The sequence below is a fragment of the Schistocerca cancellata genome, chromosome 8 (genome assembly GCF_023864275.1).
Source record: "Schistocerca cancellata isolate TAMUIC-IGC-003103 chromosome 8, iqSchCanc2.1, whole genome shotgun sequence".
NCBI classification, from domain to species: domain Eukaryota; kingdom Metazoa; phylum Arthropoda; class Insecta; order Orthoptera; family Acrididae; genus Schistocerca; species Schistocerca cancellata.
Genome location: NC_064633.1, coordinates 343,350,058 through 343,365,933, shown reverse-complemented (window position 1 = coordinate 343,365,933; position 15,876 = coordinate 343,350,058). Strand labels below are relative to the sequence as shown.

Genomic DNA, 15,876 nt, shown 5'->3' with positions numbered 1-15,876 from the left:
AGCTACGGCCATATGTTTCTTTCACGTGCTGATTTTCTTGTTTGGTTCACCAGCTAGAAATTATTGACTTGTCGAAGTATTGGTGGCACTTGCATACAGTCGTTTGCAGACTCGCTAGCTGTTCTGCTTGTGAGCAGCCTTCAGCTGTTGAACTGCATCTCCCCTGCTGTGCAGTGGCCATTAGCAGTGCCCCCTCCACTAGTGTTATCCCCTCTCTTATTACGCCGTCTGCACAGCCACGAGCCAAGTTATATAGTGAGTTTTGTGCTGCACAGGATGCCGTCGCTGGCCGCGCGCCTGGCTGCGGCCGTGATGCTGCTGATGGGACAGGTGCGCCGCGTCAGCCGCACCCCAGAACCCAGCCCGTGGATCCCCACGGTAAGACACTCGTAGGTATCCGTCTCTTATCTGCGTCCTGTCGAACTTCTAAGGTGAATACGGGGCACTGTCTCGAGTCAGCCTTTACTGACTGGTTGCAGGTAGAATGCGTATGGCCAGGTACAATGTTAAATTACTTGCTGAGCGTACACAACGAATTTTTACTCTAACGCGAGTCGTCTACTGCTATGAAATTTTCTCGCCGATAAAGCCTGTATGCTGGTCCTCTACCAGACACAAATTTTTAATCTGACGGGAACATTCATATGCTGGGCTCCACTGGATTGCCACCCAGACATTGTATACTGTTAAAACAGAGTGTTTCAGGAAGGGTATTTCCTTCATGACTTACAAAATAATGATTAAGAAAGGTATATTTGTATAGGTAAATATAAAAAACATTAGTCCCTCTATGGAGTTATGAACAACACAAAAATATATGGAAACTATCATATGGCGTCAGTGGCCGGGAGTTCCCAGGCGGGAAGTTCGGCCACAAAGAGCAAGTCTTATTGAGAGCGACGCCACATTGGGCCACTTGCGCGTAGACAATTGGGATGAAATGAAGATGAGGACAGCACAACACTCTGTCCTTGAGGGGAAAAAATCTCCCATCCCAGCCGGGAATCGAACCCGGGCTGCCGTGCGTGGCGTTCGAACATGCTTATTGTTCAGCTAATGGGGCGGACACAACACCAAAAAATAGTTACTTTAGAATAATGAAGTTTTGGGAATACATTTGTCTAGGTAAAATATGTCAGTTATTAACATTGCAAGACCACAGGTTAACGTAAGCACTACAAAAGCCATTGCAAATGTGAAATGCTGGTATGAAGTTCACTCCAAAAGAAATGCACACTAGTTTTGTAAAAATACAGTTTTTATTCTTCATGTGTGAAAGTTTTAGAGTGTGTAGATACATCCTTCCCGCTTGTTTTCAAACTTATTCAACCTGTTCCCGTGAGTGGCGCCATCACATCATGTCTTCAAGATGGCTGCTACACTTGACGTTCGTCAGAAGCAACGTGCTGTCATAGAATTCCTGCGCTGTGAAAACGAGACAGTGTGAAACATCCACAAGAGGTTGAAAAAGGTGTATGGAGATGTTGCTGCCGATCGCATTACAGTTAGTCGGTGGGCAAGCAGGTTACGTGATGAAAGCGAGCACGGCAATACTGAGGATTGTCCTCGCAGCAGCAGGCCTCGTACTGCACACACTTCAAACAATGTGCAGAGAGTTAACGAATTGGTGGCTGCTGACAGACGCATCACAGTGAACGAATTGTCACGCTACGCTGGGATAGGGGAAGGAAGTGTTTGCAGAATACTGAAAGTGTTGGCGTTAAAAAAGGTTTGTGTCAGGTGGGTTCCCAGGATGTTGACAGTGGCTCACAAAGAAACAAGAAAAACGGCATGCAGCGAACTTTTGGAACAATACGAGAATGGTGGAGATGGATTTCTTGGAAGAATTGTGACAGGTGATGAAACATGGCTCCATCATTTTTCACCAGAGACGAAGAGGCAATTAATAGAGTGGCATCATGCAAATTCACTCAACAAAAAAAAAAATCAAAGCCACACCTTCTGCTGGAAAAGTTATGGCTATGGTGTTTTTCGATTTCGAAGGACTCTTGCTTGTGGACATCATGCCAAGTGGAACCACCATAAATTCTGATGTATATGTGCCGACACCGAAGAAACTTCAAGCTCGACTGAGTCGTGTTCGACCACATGGGCAAAAGCAGGATGTTTTGCTGTTTCATGACAGTGCACGACCACATGTCAGTCAAAGAACCATGGGGCGATCACAAAACTCAGATGGATAACACTGAAAAACCTGCCTTACAGTCCTCACCTGGCTCCACGTGACTATCATCTCTTTGGGAAACTGAAAGACTCTTCGTGGAACAAGGTTTGAAGATGATGACTCCCTTGTGCACGCTGCCACACAGTGGCTCCAACAGTTTGGTCCAGAATTTTACCGTGCGGGTATACAGGCGCTTGTTCCAAGATGGCGTAAGGCAGTTGAGAGGGATGGAAATTATGTGGAGAAGTGAAAATATTGTTCCTAAAGGATGTATCTACACACTGTAAAACTTTCAAACACGTAGAATAAAAGATGGATTTAAAAAAAAATAGTGTGCATTTTTTTTGGAGAGACCCTCGTACATTAAAAATCCGTGTAACCGCCAGTGTGTTGAGTGCAAATGTGCATGCATTGTGTTGTACAGGTGCCAGATATCAGTTTGAGGGACTGTTACTGGTGTTTGTGGATGACGCTGGAGCTGTCGTCTGATTATGTACCATATGTGCTCTGTTGTAGACACAGCTGGTGATTGAGCAGGCCAAGGCACCATGTCGATACATCTACATCTACATTTATACTCCGCAAGCCACCCAACGGTGTGTGGCGGAGGGCACTTTACGTGCCACTGTCATTACCTCCCTTTCCTGTTCCAGTCGCGTATGGTTCGCGGGAAGAACGACTGTCTGAAAGCCTCCGTGCGCGCTCTAATCTCTCTAATTTTACATTCGTGATCTCCTCGGGAGGTATAAGTAGGGGGAAGCAATATATTCGATACCTCATCCAGAAACGCACCCTCTCGAAACCTGGCGAGCAAGCTACACCGCGATGCAGACCGCCTCGCTTGCAGAGTCTGCCACTTGAGTTGCTAAACATCTCCGTAACGCTATCACGGTTACCAAATAACCCTGTGACGAAACGCGCCGCTCTTCTTTGGACCTTCTCTATCTCCTCTGTCAACCCGACCTGGTACAGATCCCACACTGATGAGCAATACTCAAGTATAGGTCGAACGAGTGTTTTGTAAGCCACCTCCTTTGTTGATGGACTACATTTTCTAAGGACTCTCCCAATGAATCTCACCTGGCACTCGCCTTACCAACAATTAATTTTATATGATCATTCCACTTCAAATCGTTCCGTACGCATAGTCTCAGATGTTTTACAGAAGTAACTGCTACCAGTGTTTGTTTCGCTATCATATAATCATACAATAAAGGATCCTTCTTTCTATGTATTCGCAATACATTACATTTTTCTATGTTAACTGTCAGCCACTCCCTGCACCAAGTGCCTATCCGCTGCAGATCTTCCTGCATTTCGCTACAATTTTCTACACTCTAGAGCATGTTGGGTTACAAAATCGGTATGGTTATCCTCTTGGAGAACACACCCTGGAATGCTGTTCACGAATAGCAGCACAACAGGTCGAATCACCAGACTGACGCTCAACTTTGCATTCGGGGTGTGTGGGATAACCATGATAGTGCTCCTGCTGTCATACGAAATCACACCCCAGACCATAACTCCAGGCGTGGTCCAGTGTGTCTAAAATGCAGATCGGTTGGATGCAGGACCTCAGCTAGCCTGCTTGTAACCAACACAGGGTCATCACTTGCACGGAGACAGAACCAGCTTTCATCAAAAAACGGCCCAGTCCTCCTCTCTTCCCTCTGATGAGCTCTCGCTTGACATCAGTGAGGTGGCAGATAGCGGTGGTTTGGTCAGTGGAATGCACGCCTTAGGGCGTCTGGGTGGGAGGTGTCCTTGAAGCAAACAATTTGTAACAGTTCGTTGTGTCACTGTGGTGCTGCTCACATTGCTGCTGCAGATGTAATACGATGCACCAGAGCCACACGCCAAACATGATGGTCTTCCCTTGTGGTAGTGCCACGTGGCCGTCTGGAGTCTGGTTTTCTTGTGACCCTACATTCTCGTGACCACGGCTGCCAGCAATCATATACAGAGGCTGCAGTCCTGCCAATTCTTTCTGCAATATTGCAGCGGGAACTTCCAGTTTGTCGTAGCCCTGTTACACGACCCCATTCAGACTCACAAGGAGAGGCCACGTCGTTGGGATCACGGATTTACTTCGAACTTTGTACACCTATAGTAGGCTATTAAAACAACATAATGCGAAAGTAGCAAGGTTCACCAGTCTGGCAATTCGGAGAAAATAGCAAGAGAAGTTTTACACGTCTGTTATGTAAGTTACATACTTGCGAGAAAGGAGATGCAACAAGAATTCGTTGTGCTCGTGTGGTCAGCGTGCGCGCCTGGCAAGAGGGTCGTGGTCGAGGCGACAGTTGAATCCACCTCCATTTATTTGTTAATCATTCTTCCATAACTGGTCTCATTATTTTATTTATATGACATTTAAGAGGCACTATTATGTAAAACACCCACATATACTCTCATGAAGTTGTAGTGAATTTCATATGTTTTTTGACTGTTTACAAACTCTAATTAAATTTTCAAGGACGAGGGACAGGCTTGGATAGCCCAAATCAAACATCGATAAATAATGATGCGAATGACGTTATTCAAAATCAGTAATATAGTACGTCGCAGTGTGCCAGACCAAAAGGGCAATAGAATTACTTGTCGGATGTGCTCTCGACATGAAACGTCGCAGGATGTTATTTGTCATACAGACATGTAAAACATAAATTGAAACTCCATGCAAGTACTTCATGTAAATACAGGTATTTTTCATTAAATTACCTCTCAAATGTCATGTAAATTAAATAATAAGGCCAGTGATGAAAAAATTGTAGATTAAAAAGTAAGTTTTCGCGGGATCCGAACCGTCGTCTCGACCTCGACCCTTATGCGAAGCGCGAACGATAACCACATTACCACACTAAATCCTCCATTACTTTTCCTTTGCACAGGAATATGATTTGCGTAATAGACGCCTAAAACGTCTCTTGCGATTTTCTCGGAATTGCCAAAGTAGTGCACCTTACTACTTTCACATTACGTTGTTTTGTTGGCCTACTAAAAGTATACAAAGTTTGAAGTAAATCCATGATCCCAACGTCGGGGCCTCTCCTTGTCATTAGGATGTTGATAATGGCGTCTTTGTCGCCATAGGGATATTATTGTCTAACATCAGCTCACCAAGGTAGCTCTCAAAGGTAATTAACGCTTACGACCGTTACAACATGTATTAAAAGCAAACCTGATTTGCATTCTCATAGTGGCTTTGTTAGCGTCACTCTTATGCGGCTAGCACGAAATCATATTAGACATGATCTTTCAGGTGTAGAAAGACGTCTACCAACCTTCGTTTATGTAGCACAGCTCATTCTTGGTGTTGCGATTTTATCCGTCCTTATAGTTTACTAAGTCATTTTCCAGAGAGAGACAGTAACGAGTGATAGTTTTTTTTAATAGAACAATATGTTTCTTCACGTAGCTGATGTTTTCAAACCAACTGTGCACAAAAAAATTAAATTTCTGACAATTTCAGATAGGGGACCAGAAACGTTCAATGTATTAGAGGAAGATGCAACATGCTGAAGATAACTGAATTCAGATGGACGTTCTGGTGGCGGAGTGTGCATTTAAGTGGGGTTTTCAAAGACGTGCCAATTTTTCTGCGCACACAACTCAGTGCGCCTTCTAAACGACACGCAATCGGAGTGTTCGTGCCACGAAGTGAGAACCTTCCTCGATGCGCTCTTTGAATTCATTTGGGTGTTGTAACATAAATACTATTCTTTAGATATCCCCACAAAATGAAATCTACTGGCCTTAAATTGGGCAAACGTATGTGCCACTACTGAGGACCACAGGGTCCAAAACAGCTTGCAGGAAATCCAGTTCTTGCACAAGACCACATGCAGACTGGACCGGACGACCATCGTGCTCCATTCAACAAGGCCTATAATATGCAGACTGATATTTTCAAGGAGAGAACGTAAATTGCAGATGAAAAAAGCTCGATACCTCTCACTTGCCAGAGTACTGGGCACGCAGCTTGGTCCGACGATTTCATCTCCATGGATTTCACACTGTTATATGCAGTAGGGCCCTTAGGATTAGAGGGCGTAATTGATTGAGTTCGGGTTAAGAAGCACACCATTTATATATTTACTGACCACTGGAAGAGAAAGTAGATTTATTTGAACAGTCAACCTTTCCAAATAACTGAATTCATAATTTAGCACATCAATGTACTATTAATTAAACTCAAATCCAAAAAAATTAACTGATGTTAATACTATAGTACACTACTGGCCATTAAAATTGCTACACCAAGAAGAAATGCAGATGATAAACGGGTATTCATTGGACCAATATACTAGAACTGGCATGTGATTACATTTTCACGCAATTTGGGTGTATAGATCCTGAGAAATCAGTACCCAGAACAACCACCTCTGGCCGTAATAACGGCCTTGATACGCCTGGGCATTGAGTCAAACAGAGCTTGGATGGCGTGTACACACACAGCTGCCCATGCAGCTTCAACACGATACCACAGGTCATCAAGAGTAGTGACTGGCGTATTGTGACGAGCTAGTTGCTCGGCCACCATTCACCAGACGTTTTCAATTGGTGAGAGATCTGGAGAATGTGCTGAAATGTAGGGTTTCGCAGGGATCGAATGAAGGGTAGGTCTACGGGTCGTAACACATCTGAAATGTAACGTCCACTGGTAAAAATGGCCATCAATGCGAACAAGAGGTGACCGAGACGTGTAACCAATGGCACCCCATACCATTACGCCGGCTGATACGCCAGTATGGCGATGACGAATACACGCTTCCAATGTGCGTTAACCGCGATGTCGCCAAACACGGATGCGACCATCGTAATGCTGTAAACAGAACCTGGATTCATCCGAAAAAATGATGTTTTGCCATTCGTGCACCCAGGTTCGTCGTTGAGTACACCATCGCAGGCGTTCCTGTCTGTGATGCAGCGTCAAGGGCAACCGCAGCCATGGTCTCCGAGCTGATAGTCCATGCTGCTGCAAACGTCGTCGAACTGTTCGTGCAGATGGTTTTTGTCTTGCAAACGCCCCCATCTGTTGACTCTGGGATCGAGACGTGGCTGCACGATCCGTTACAGCCATGCGGATAAGATGCCTGTCATCTGGACTGCTAGTGATACGAGGCCGTTGGGCTCCAGCACGGCGTTCCGTATTACCCTCCTGAACCCACCGATCCCATATTCTGCAAACAGTCATTGGATCTCGACCAACGCGAGCAGCAATGTCGCGATACGATAAACCGCAATCGCGATAGGCTACAATCCGACGTTTATCAAAGTCGGAAACGTGATGGTACGCATTACTCCTCCTTACACGAGGCATCACAACAACGTTTCACCAGGCAACGCTGGTCAACTGCTGTTTGTTTATGAGAAATCGGTTGGAAACTTTCCTCATGTCAGCACGTTGTAGGTGTCGCCACCGGCAGCAGCCTTGTGTGAATGCTTTTAAAGGCTTATCATTTGCATATCACAGCATCTTCTTCCTGTCGGTTAAATTTCGCGTCTGTAGGACGTCATCTTCGTCGTGTAGAAATTTTAATGGTCAGTAGTGTAGTATAACGACAATCGAGTTAAACCAGGACAGTTTAAATTATTAGTGACTTAAAAAATAAAACATTAAAAGGTACTGTAACCGAATCAATTGAAATAGCAATCAGTTATTTACCGAGGACTCAAGTTAATTACGAGGGTCATTCAGTAACTGGTGTAACATATCTTTTGGATTTATTCGGAACTTACAGTATATTGTTCCCCACTCTTGTAGCTACAAAACGGCTATTGTTCAACATAATTTCCATGCCGTGCGACGGTCTTACACCACTTTACTGGGAGGACCTGTATGACCGCATGGTACCAATCTGCTGATAGATGTCGTAGCCAACGTCCTGCTGCATCAATTTCATCCCCATCATCTACCTACTGCTTCCCGCGGAATGTATCTTTCACTGGGACAATGTGTCAGAGGGTGCGAGGTTCGGGGTCCAGGGTGAATGAGGAAGAAGAGTCCAATGAAGTTTTGTGAGCTCCTCCCGTTTGAGGCCTTGCGTTGTCATAGAGAAGAAGAAGTTGGTTCGTATTTTTGTGACGACGAACACTCTCAACTCATTTCTTCAAATTCCTGAGGGTAACGCTATACATTTCTGAGTTAACTGTTGCACCACGAGGGAGGACATCAAGCAGAATATTTTCGAAAGATCGTTGCCATGACGTCACCGGCTAAGGGTGCAGCCTTGAACTTTTAATTCGGAGGAGAGGTGGTGTGGCTTCACTTCATGGATTGCCGTTTTGTTTCCGGTTCGAAGTTTCATCGCCTGTGACGAAATTCGACAAAAATTGTCACGACCAACCTCCTGACGTGCGGCCAGTTCCGCACAGATGATTCCTCGTTGCTTTTTATGGTCTCGTGTTATGTGGCGAGAACTCAGCAGGCACGCGCCTTTGACTACACCAGCTGGTGAGCGAGTGTGCCAGCACTACTAGCAGAGACATCCAGTTACGCAGCGAAGTGTTTGATTGTGATCCGTCGGTCACCTCAAATGAGAGTGTACGCACGTATCAACATTGTAGGTGTCACAATCAATCGTGCAGCCGGTCGACACGTGGGTGATCGGTGGGGTTTGCATGACCTTGTGGGGATGATGACAGACATCTCGCAAAAAGACTGACCGTACTTCTGTTCACTGCCAGGTCTCCGTAGACGTTCTGCAAGCCCCTATGAATATCTACGACGCTCTGGTTCTCCGTCAAAAGAAACTCAGTGACAGGTCTGTCTTGGAACGCACATACGTTACCGACACCATTTTGAAGGCTATGTATGGCGTTTTCACCTATCGGAACTTTACGATACCGTAAGGCGTGAAACGGGAATATTCCACGAAATCCCACAACAAATTCCGCAATTTTTTCAACCGAAACTGATCGAGAAAAAAATGTGTCCCGTTACTTATTGAATGCCCCTCATATAATTTAAATAAAAATAAATGAACATAGTTAAGAAACACCGTAAAGAAACGAGTCGTTCAAAGCAACTTCAGCAACAACTGAATTCAGATAAAGTAGAACGACCGAGAAACCGTAACTTCACTGGTGCGGTCCGTAGCCCACAACCACTGCAAATCGTATGGTGCCATTAATCACAATGTAGAAAAACGTCTAGGCAACCGATTATTCACTTGATCACACACCAAAGCAACTATATCTGCATTGTATACAGCAACATAATACACTACGGACAGCCAACTTAATATGCTCAGTTCAGGTACAGTTTGGCAATGAACAGTTTACGGCTGTCAATCGGAAAAAAATTGGAAATTTGTGGTAAGTTCCCATGTTACCAAATTGCTGAGGTCATCGGTCCCTAGGTTTACACACTAGTTAATCTAACTTAAACTAGTTTATGCTAAGGACAAAACACACACCCACGCCCGAGGAAAGACTCGAACCTCCGACGAGAAGAGGTGCACGAACCGCATCAGTCGGAGTATGACGATTTAGCAAGAATCACATTTCAGTAGCTCTTCAGGAGAGAATACTCACTAGCACAACGTATGTCCTGACGAAACTCTACCTTCTGGTGAGCAAGATGTGTGAGACAGGCGAAATACCCTCAGACTTCAAGAAAAATATAATAATTCCAATCCCAAAGAAAGCAGGTGTTGACAGATGTGAAAATTACCGAACTATCAGTTTAATAAGTCACAGCTGAAAAATACTAATGCGAATTCTTTACAGACGAGTGGAAAAACTGGTAGAAGCCGACCTCGGGGAAGATCAGCTGGGATTCCGTAGGAACGTTGGAACACGTGAGGCAATACTGACCTTACGAATTATCTTAGAAGAAAGGCTAAGGAAAGGCAAACCGACGTTTATAGTTTGTAGACTTAGAGAAAGCTTTTAACAATGTTGACTGGAATACTCTCTTTCAAATTCTGAAGGTGGCAGAGGTAAAATACCGGGAGGGAAAGGCTATTTACAATTTGTACAAAAACCAGATGGCAGTTATGAGAGTCGAGGGGCATGAAAGGGAAGCAGTGGTTGGGAAGGGAGTGAGACAGGGTTGTAGCCTGTCCCCGATGCTATTCAATCTGTATATTGAGCAAACAGTAAAAGAAACAAATGAAAAATTCGGAGACGTTATTAAAATTCATGGAGAAGTATTAAAAACTTTGAGATTCGCCGATGACATTATAATTCTGTCAGAGACAGCAAAGGACTTGGAAGAGCAGTTGAATGGAATGGACAGTGTCTTGAAAGGAGGATATAAGATGAACATCAACAAAAGCAAAACGAGGATAATGGAATGTAGTCGAATTAGGTCGGGTGATGCTGAGGGAATCAGATTAGGAAATGAGACACTTAAAGTATTAAAGGAGTTTTGCTATTTGGGGAGCTAAACAACTGATGATGGTCGAAGTAGAGAGGATATAAAATGTAGACTGACAATGGCAAGGAAAGCGTTTCTGAAGAAGAGAAATTTGTTAACGTCGAGTATAGATTTAAGTGTCAGGAATTCGTTTCTGAAAGTATTTGTATGGAGCGTAGCCATGTATGGAAGTGAAACATGGACGTTAAATAGTTTAGACAAGAAGAGAATAGAAGCTTTCGAAATGTGGTGCTAGAGAAGAATGCTGAAGATTAGATGGGTAGATCACATAACTAATGAGGAGGTATTCAATAGAATTGGGGTGAAGAGGAGTTTGTGGCACAACTTGACAAGAAGGAGGGACCGGTTGGTAGGACATGTTCTGAGGCATCAGGGGATCACAAATTTAGCATTGGAGGGCAGCGTGAAGGGAAAAATCGTAGAGGGAGACCAAGAGATGAATACACTAAGCAGATTCAGAAGGATGTAGGTTTTAGTAAATACTGGGAGATGAAGAAGCTTGCACAGGATAGAGTAGCATGGAGAGCTGCATCAAACCAGTTTCAGGACTGAAGACCTCAACAACAACAACACGTCCCACATCCTCAGTATGTGTGACAGAGGAGCGTCGACACAGTATAACAGGTCCCAACGACCCATTTCTGTTTAGGCGAACCAACACGCAATCACTTCTGTATGCAGGACGCCCAGAGGCAAACAGCCCCACCTCTCGGCTTGCGGCCACGCTTCATCTTCGATCAGCATCACGCCGTCTGCTCGCCCCACTAACCGATTTTGCACTTTGTTGCGCATCTGCCCCGCCAGATGTACACTGTCCCAAGCAGATAGGCAACCGTGCCAATGAGATGCTGTCGTACTTCCTACAGTCAACTGAGCATGTTTGAAAGGGGACAAATTGTGGTCTTCCGAGGGCTGGGATGGTCCTTTCAGAGAATTGACAGGTAAGTTGTACAAGCTGCGTTTGTTGTGCAACGATACTGGTGTCAGTGTTGACGCGGACGTTCTCACACATTTAATCAAGTTTCTGCACGCCCACGCAGCACATACACCCACCAGGATTGTCGTATTATTAGAACATCAATAACAGATCGTACAGTTACCACAGCGCATGTAAGAGGGCTTGTGAGCCCAAACGTGTCAACACGAACTGTTGCGGACCGGTTATTAGCAATGGGACTACGGGCACACACACATGTAGCCCAGCATCCACTCAGGCCAGAACATCTGGTGCCGCCAGAGGGTCTCTTGGAAGATAGAATGATGCGTCGTGGCTTTCAGCGATGAAGGGTGATTCTGCCAGCACGTAGGAGATGGTCGTTTTCCCTTACGACATAGACCTGGTAAGGGCTATCTCTTAAAATACATTCGTCCGAAAAACACCGGCCCCACTCCAGGCCTTATGATCTCGGGTGAGACAAACTACAACTCTCATTTACCTTTGGCGTGTCTGTGGAGGGTTCTAACCAGCTCTCAGTACGTGTAGAGTTGTGTTAGATCAGTTTTTTGCCGTTCTTGCAGCAGGAAGGTGATGTGTTGTTCCAGCAGGATAATGCTCGGCCACATACTCTCCGCGAAACTCGAAGTGTTCTGCAAGGCGTGCAGCAACTTCCCTGGCTACCGCGATCTGCGGACTTGTCTCCAAGGCCGGCCGCTGTGACCGAGCGGTTCTAGGTGCTTCAGTCCGGAACTGCGCTGCTGCTACGGTCGCAGATTCGAATCCTGCTTCGGACATGGATGTTTGTGATGTCCTTAGGTTAGTTAGGCTTAAGTAGTTCTAAGTCTAGGGGACTGATGACCTCAGATGTTAAGTCCCATAGTGCTTAAAGCCATTTGCACTTGTCTCCAGCTGCCACTGCTCCCCGTCAATTCTCTACGCTGGTCTACAGCTCAGTGTCTGTGCCATAATATCTCGCACCTGTGGGATAAGATATGACTGCTGCTACCTGTCAACGAACAACTCATCCAGAACTACGTAAACAGATCGACCAGGTATGGTACAACGTGTCCCATGACAATATTCGCTATCTGTACCATCAACTGGATTCCAAAGTCAGCACCTGCATTGGTGTCCTTTGAGGCTACACTGCATATTAATATGGATGTTTGAATAGAGCTCAATAGCTGGTACGGGAGAACTGCTTATGATATCAATCTGTAAATATAATCATTTCATGTCCTCCATATAGACTGTTGCATCAAGAAATCTTGAGTGGATTTGGAAACCTCTAAAAGGGCGTACTAATCCGGGAGTGTATTTGAAGCATCTAGAACGAAATTAATTATTACCCATTCACAGGAAGAAACTCTCCGATTGTAATTGTACTCATGCTACTCCTGAGTCAGTGATAGGTGGTATGGGTTAAACTTGTGACCGTATACTGTTCGCCACGTAGATGTAACACTTATGGTAGTGACTGCAACAAGTTCCGTAAGTGAAGATCGTGGTGTACTGAAGCTAGAACAAGCAATTCTACCTTTACTTCTTGGTGGTCTTCGTCTATTGCCGCCATGCCTTTTCTAACTACTTATTTGTCAGAGTCATTCTTTAACACACAAGAAATTTGTAGTTGATGGAGAACTTTGACCGGGATATTTCACAGCCTGAGCAACGGCCGCTCTACGCACGTCTTGTCGTCATTCAACGAGCATCAGAAACATATCAACGTTCTCGTTTGACGTGCATGCCATGTTTATTCCATGTCAACATCAATGGCCGATCGATCCTCATTTGTGTGAGTGTTCTGACCAACGTTGCATACGGCAGCTAAGTGTGAAATCTAACAGAACATTACTTCAAAACAGCGCAAGGTGGTGCCTGTCATCTGGACTGCTAGTGATACGAGGCCGTTGGGCTCCAGCACGGCGTTCCGTATTACCCTCCTGAACCCACCGATCCCATATTCTGCAAACAGTCATTGGATCTCGACCAACGCGAGCAGCAATGTCGCGATACGATAAACCGCAATCGCGATAGGCTACAATCCGACGTTTATCAAAGTCGGAAACGTGATGGTACGCATTACTCCTCCTTACACGAGGCATCACAACAACGTTTCACCAGGCAACGCTGGTCAACTGCTGTTTGTTTATGAGAAATCGGTTGGAAACTTTCCTCATGTCAGCACGTTGTAGGTGTCGCCACCGGCAGCAGCCTTGTGTGAATGCTTTTAAAGGCTTATCATTTGCATATCACAGCATCTTCTTCCTGTCGGTTAAATTTCGCGTCTGTAGGACGTCATCTTCGTCGTGTAGAAATTTTAATGGTCAGTAGTGTAGTATAACGACAATCGAGTTAAACCAGGACAGTTTAAATTATTAGTGACTTAAAAAATAAAACATTAAAAGGTACTGTAACCGAATCAATTGAAATAGCAATCAGTTATTTACCGAGGACTCAAGTTAATTACGAGGGTCATTCAGTAACTGGTGTAACATATCTTTTGGATTTATTCGGAACTTACAGTATATTGTTCCCCACTCCTGTAGCTACAAAACGGCTATTGTTCAACATAATTTCCATGCCGTGCGACGGTCTTACACCACTTTACTGGGAGGACCTGTATGACCGCATGGTACCAATCTGCTGATAGCTGTCGTAGCCAACGTCCTGCTGCATCAATTTCATCCCCATCATCTACCTACTGCTTCCCGCGGAATGTATCTTTCACTGGGACAATGTGTCAGAGGGTGCGAGGTTCGGGGTCCAGGGTGAATGAGGAAGAAGAGTCCAATGAAGTTTTGTGAGCTCCTCCCGTTTGAGGCCTTGCGTTGTCATAGAGAAGAAGAAGTTGGTTCGTATTTTTGTGACGACGAACACTCTCAACTCATTTCTTCAAATTCCTGAGGGTAACGCTATACATTTCTGAGTTAACTGTTGCACCACGAGGGAGGACATCAAGCAGAATATTTTCGAAAGATCGTTGCCATGACGTCACCGGCTAAGGGTGCAGCCTTGAACTTTTAATTCGGAGGAGAGGTGGTGTGGCTTCACTTCATGGATTGCCGTTTTGTTTCCGGTTCGAAGTTTCATCGCCTGTGACGAAATTCGACAAAAATTGTCACGACCAACCTCCTGACGTGCGGCCAGTTCCGCACAGATGATTCCTCGTTGCTTTTTATGGTCTCGTGTTATGTGGCGAGAACTCAGCAGGCACGCGCCTTTGACTACACCAGCTGGTGAGCGAGTGTGCCAGCACTACTAGCAGAGACATCCAGTTACGCAGCGAAGTGTTTGATTGTGATCCGTCGATCACCTCAAATGAGAGTGTACGCACGTATCAACATTGTAGGTGTCACAATCAATCGTGCAGCCGGTCGACACGTGGGTGATCGGTGGGGTTTGCATGACCTTGTGGGGATGATGACAGACATCTCGCAAAAAGACTGACCGTACTTCTGTTCACTGCCAGGTCTCCGTAGACATTCTGCAAGCCCCTATGAATATCTACGACGCTCTGGTTCTCCGTCAAAAGTAACTCAGTGACAGGTCTGTCTTGGAACGCACATACGTTACCGACACCATTTTGAAGGCTATGTATGGCGTTTTCACCTATCGGAACTTTATGATACCGTAAGGCGTGAAACGGGAATATTCCACGACATCCCACAACAAATTCCGCAATTTTTTCAACCGAAACTGATCGAGAAAAAAATGTGTCCCGCTACTTATTGAATGCCCCTCATATAATTTAAATAAAAATAAATGAACATAGTTAAGAAACACCGTAAAGAAACGAGTCGTTCAAAGCAACTTCAGCAACAACTGAATTCAGATAAAGTAGAACGACCGAGAAACCGTAACTTCACTGGTGCGGTCCGTAGCCCACAACCACTGCAAATCGTTTGGTGCCATTAATCACAATGTAGAAAAACGTCTAGGCAACCGATTATTCACTTGATCACACACCAAAGCAACTATATCTGCATTGTATACAGCAACATAATACACTACGGACAGCCAACTTAATGTGCTCAGTTCAGGCACAGTTTGGCAATGAACAGTTTACGGCTGTCAACCGGAAAAAAAATTGGAAATTTGTGGTAAGTTCCCATGTTACCAAATTGCTGAGGTCATCGGTCCCTAGGTTTACACACTAGTTAATCTAACTTAAACTAGCTTATGCTAAGGACAAAACACACACCCATGCCCGAGGAAAGACTCGAACCTCCGACGAGGAGAGCCGCACGAACCGCATCAGTCGGAGTATGACGATTTAGCAAGAATCACATTTCAGTAGCTCTTCAGGAGAGAATACTCACTAGCACAACGTATGTCCTGACGAAACTCTACCTTCTGGTGAGCAAG

At 45.0% G+C, this 15,876-nt stretch overlaps 1 protein-coding gene across 1 annotated transcript in view; it reads left to right on the top strand.

The window, feature by feature from the left end:
- Window positions 1–276: 276 nt before the first annotated feature.
- LOC126095562 (lipase 3-like) overlaps window positions 277–15,876 on the top strand; it is a 163,182-nt gene continuing 147,582 nt past the window's right edge. The window contains exon 1 of the mRNA XM_049910340.1: window positions 277–378. Within this exon, the coding sequence (XP_049766297.1) occupies window positions 277–378 (102 nt within the window). The remainder of the gene's footprint in view (window positions 379–15,876) is intronic.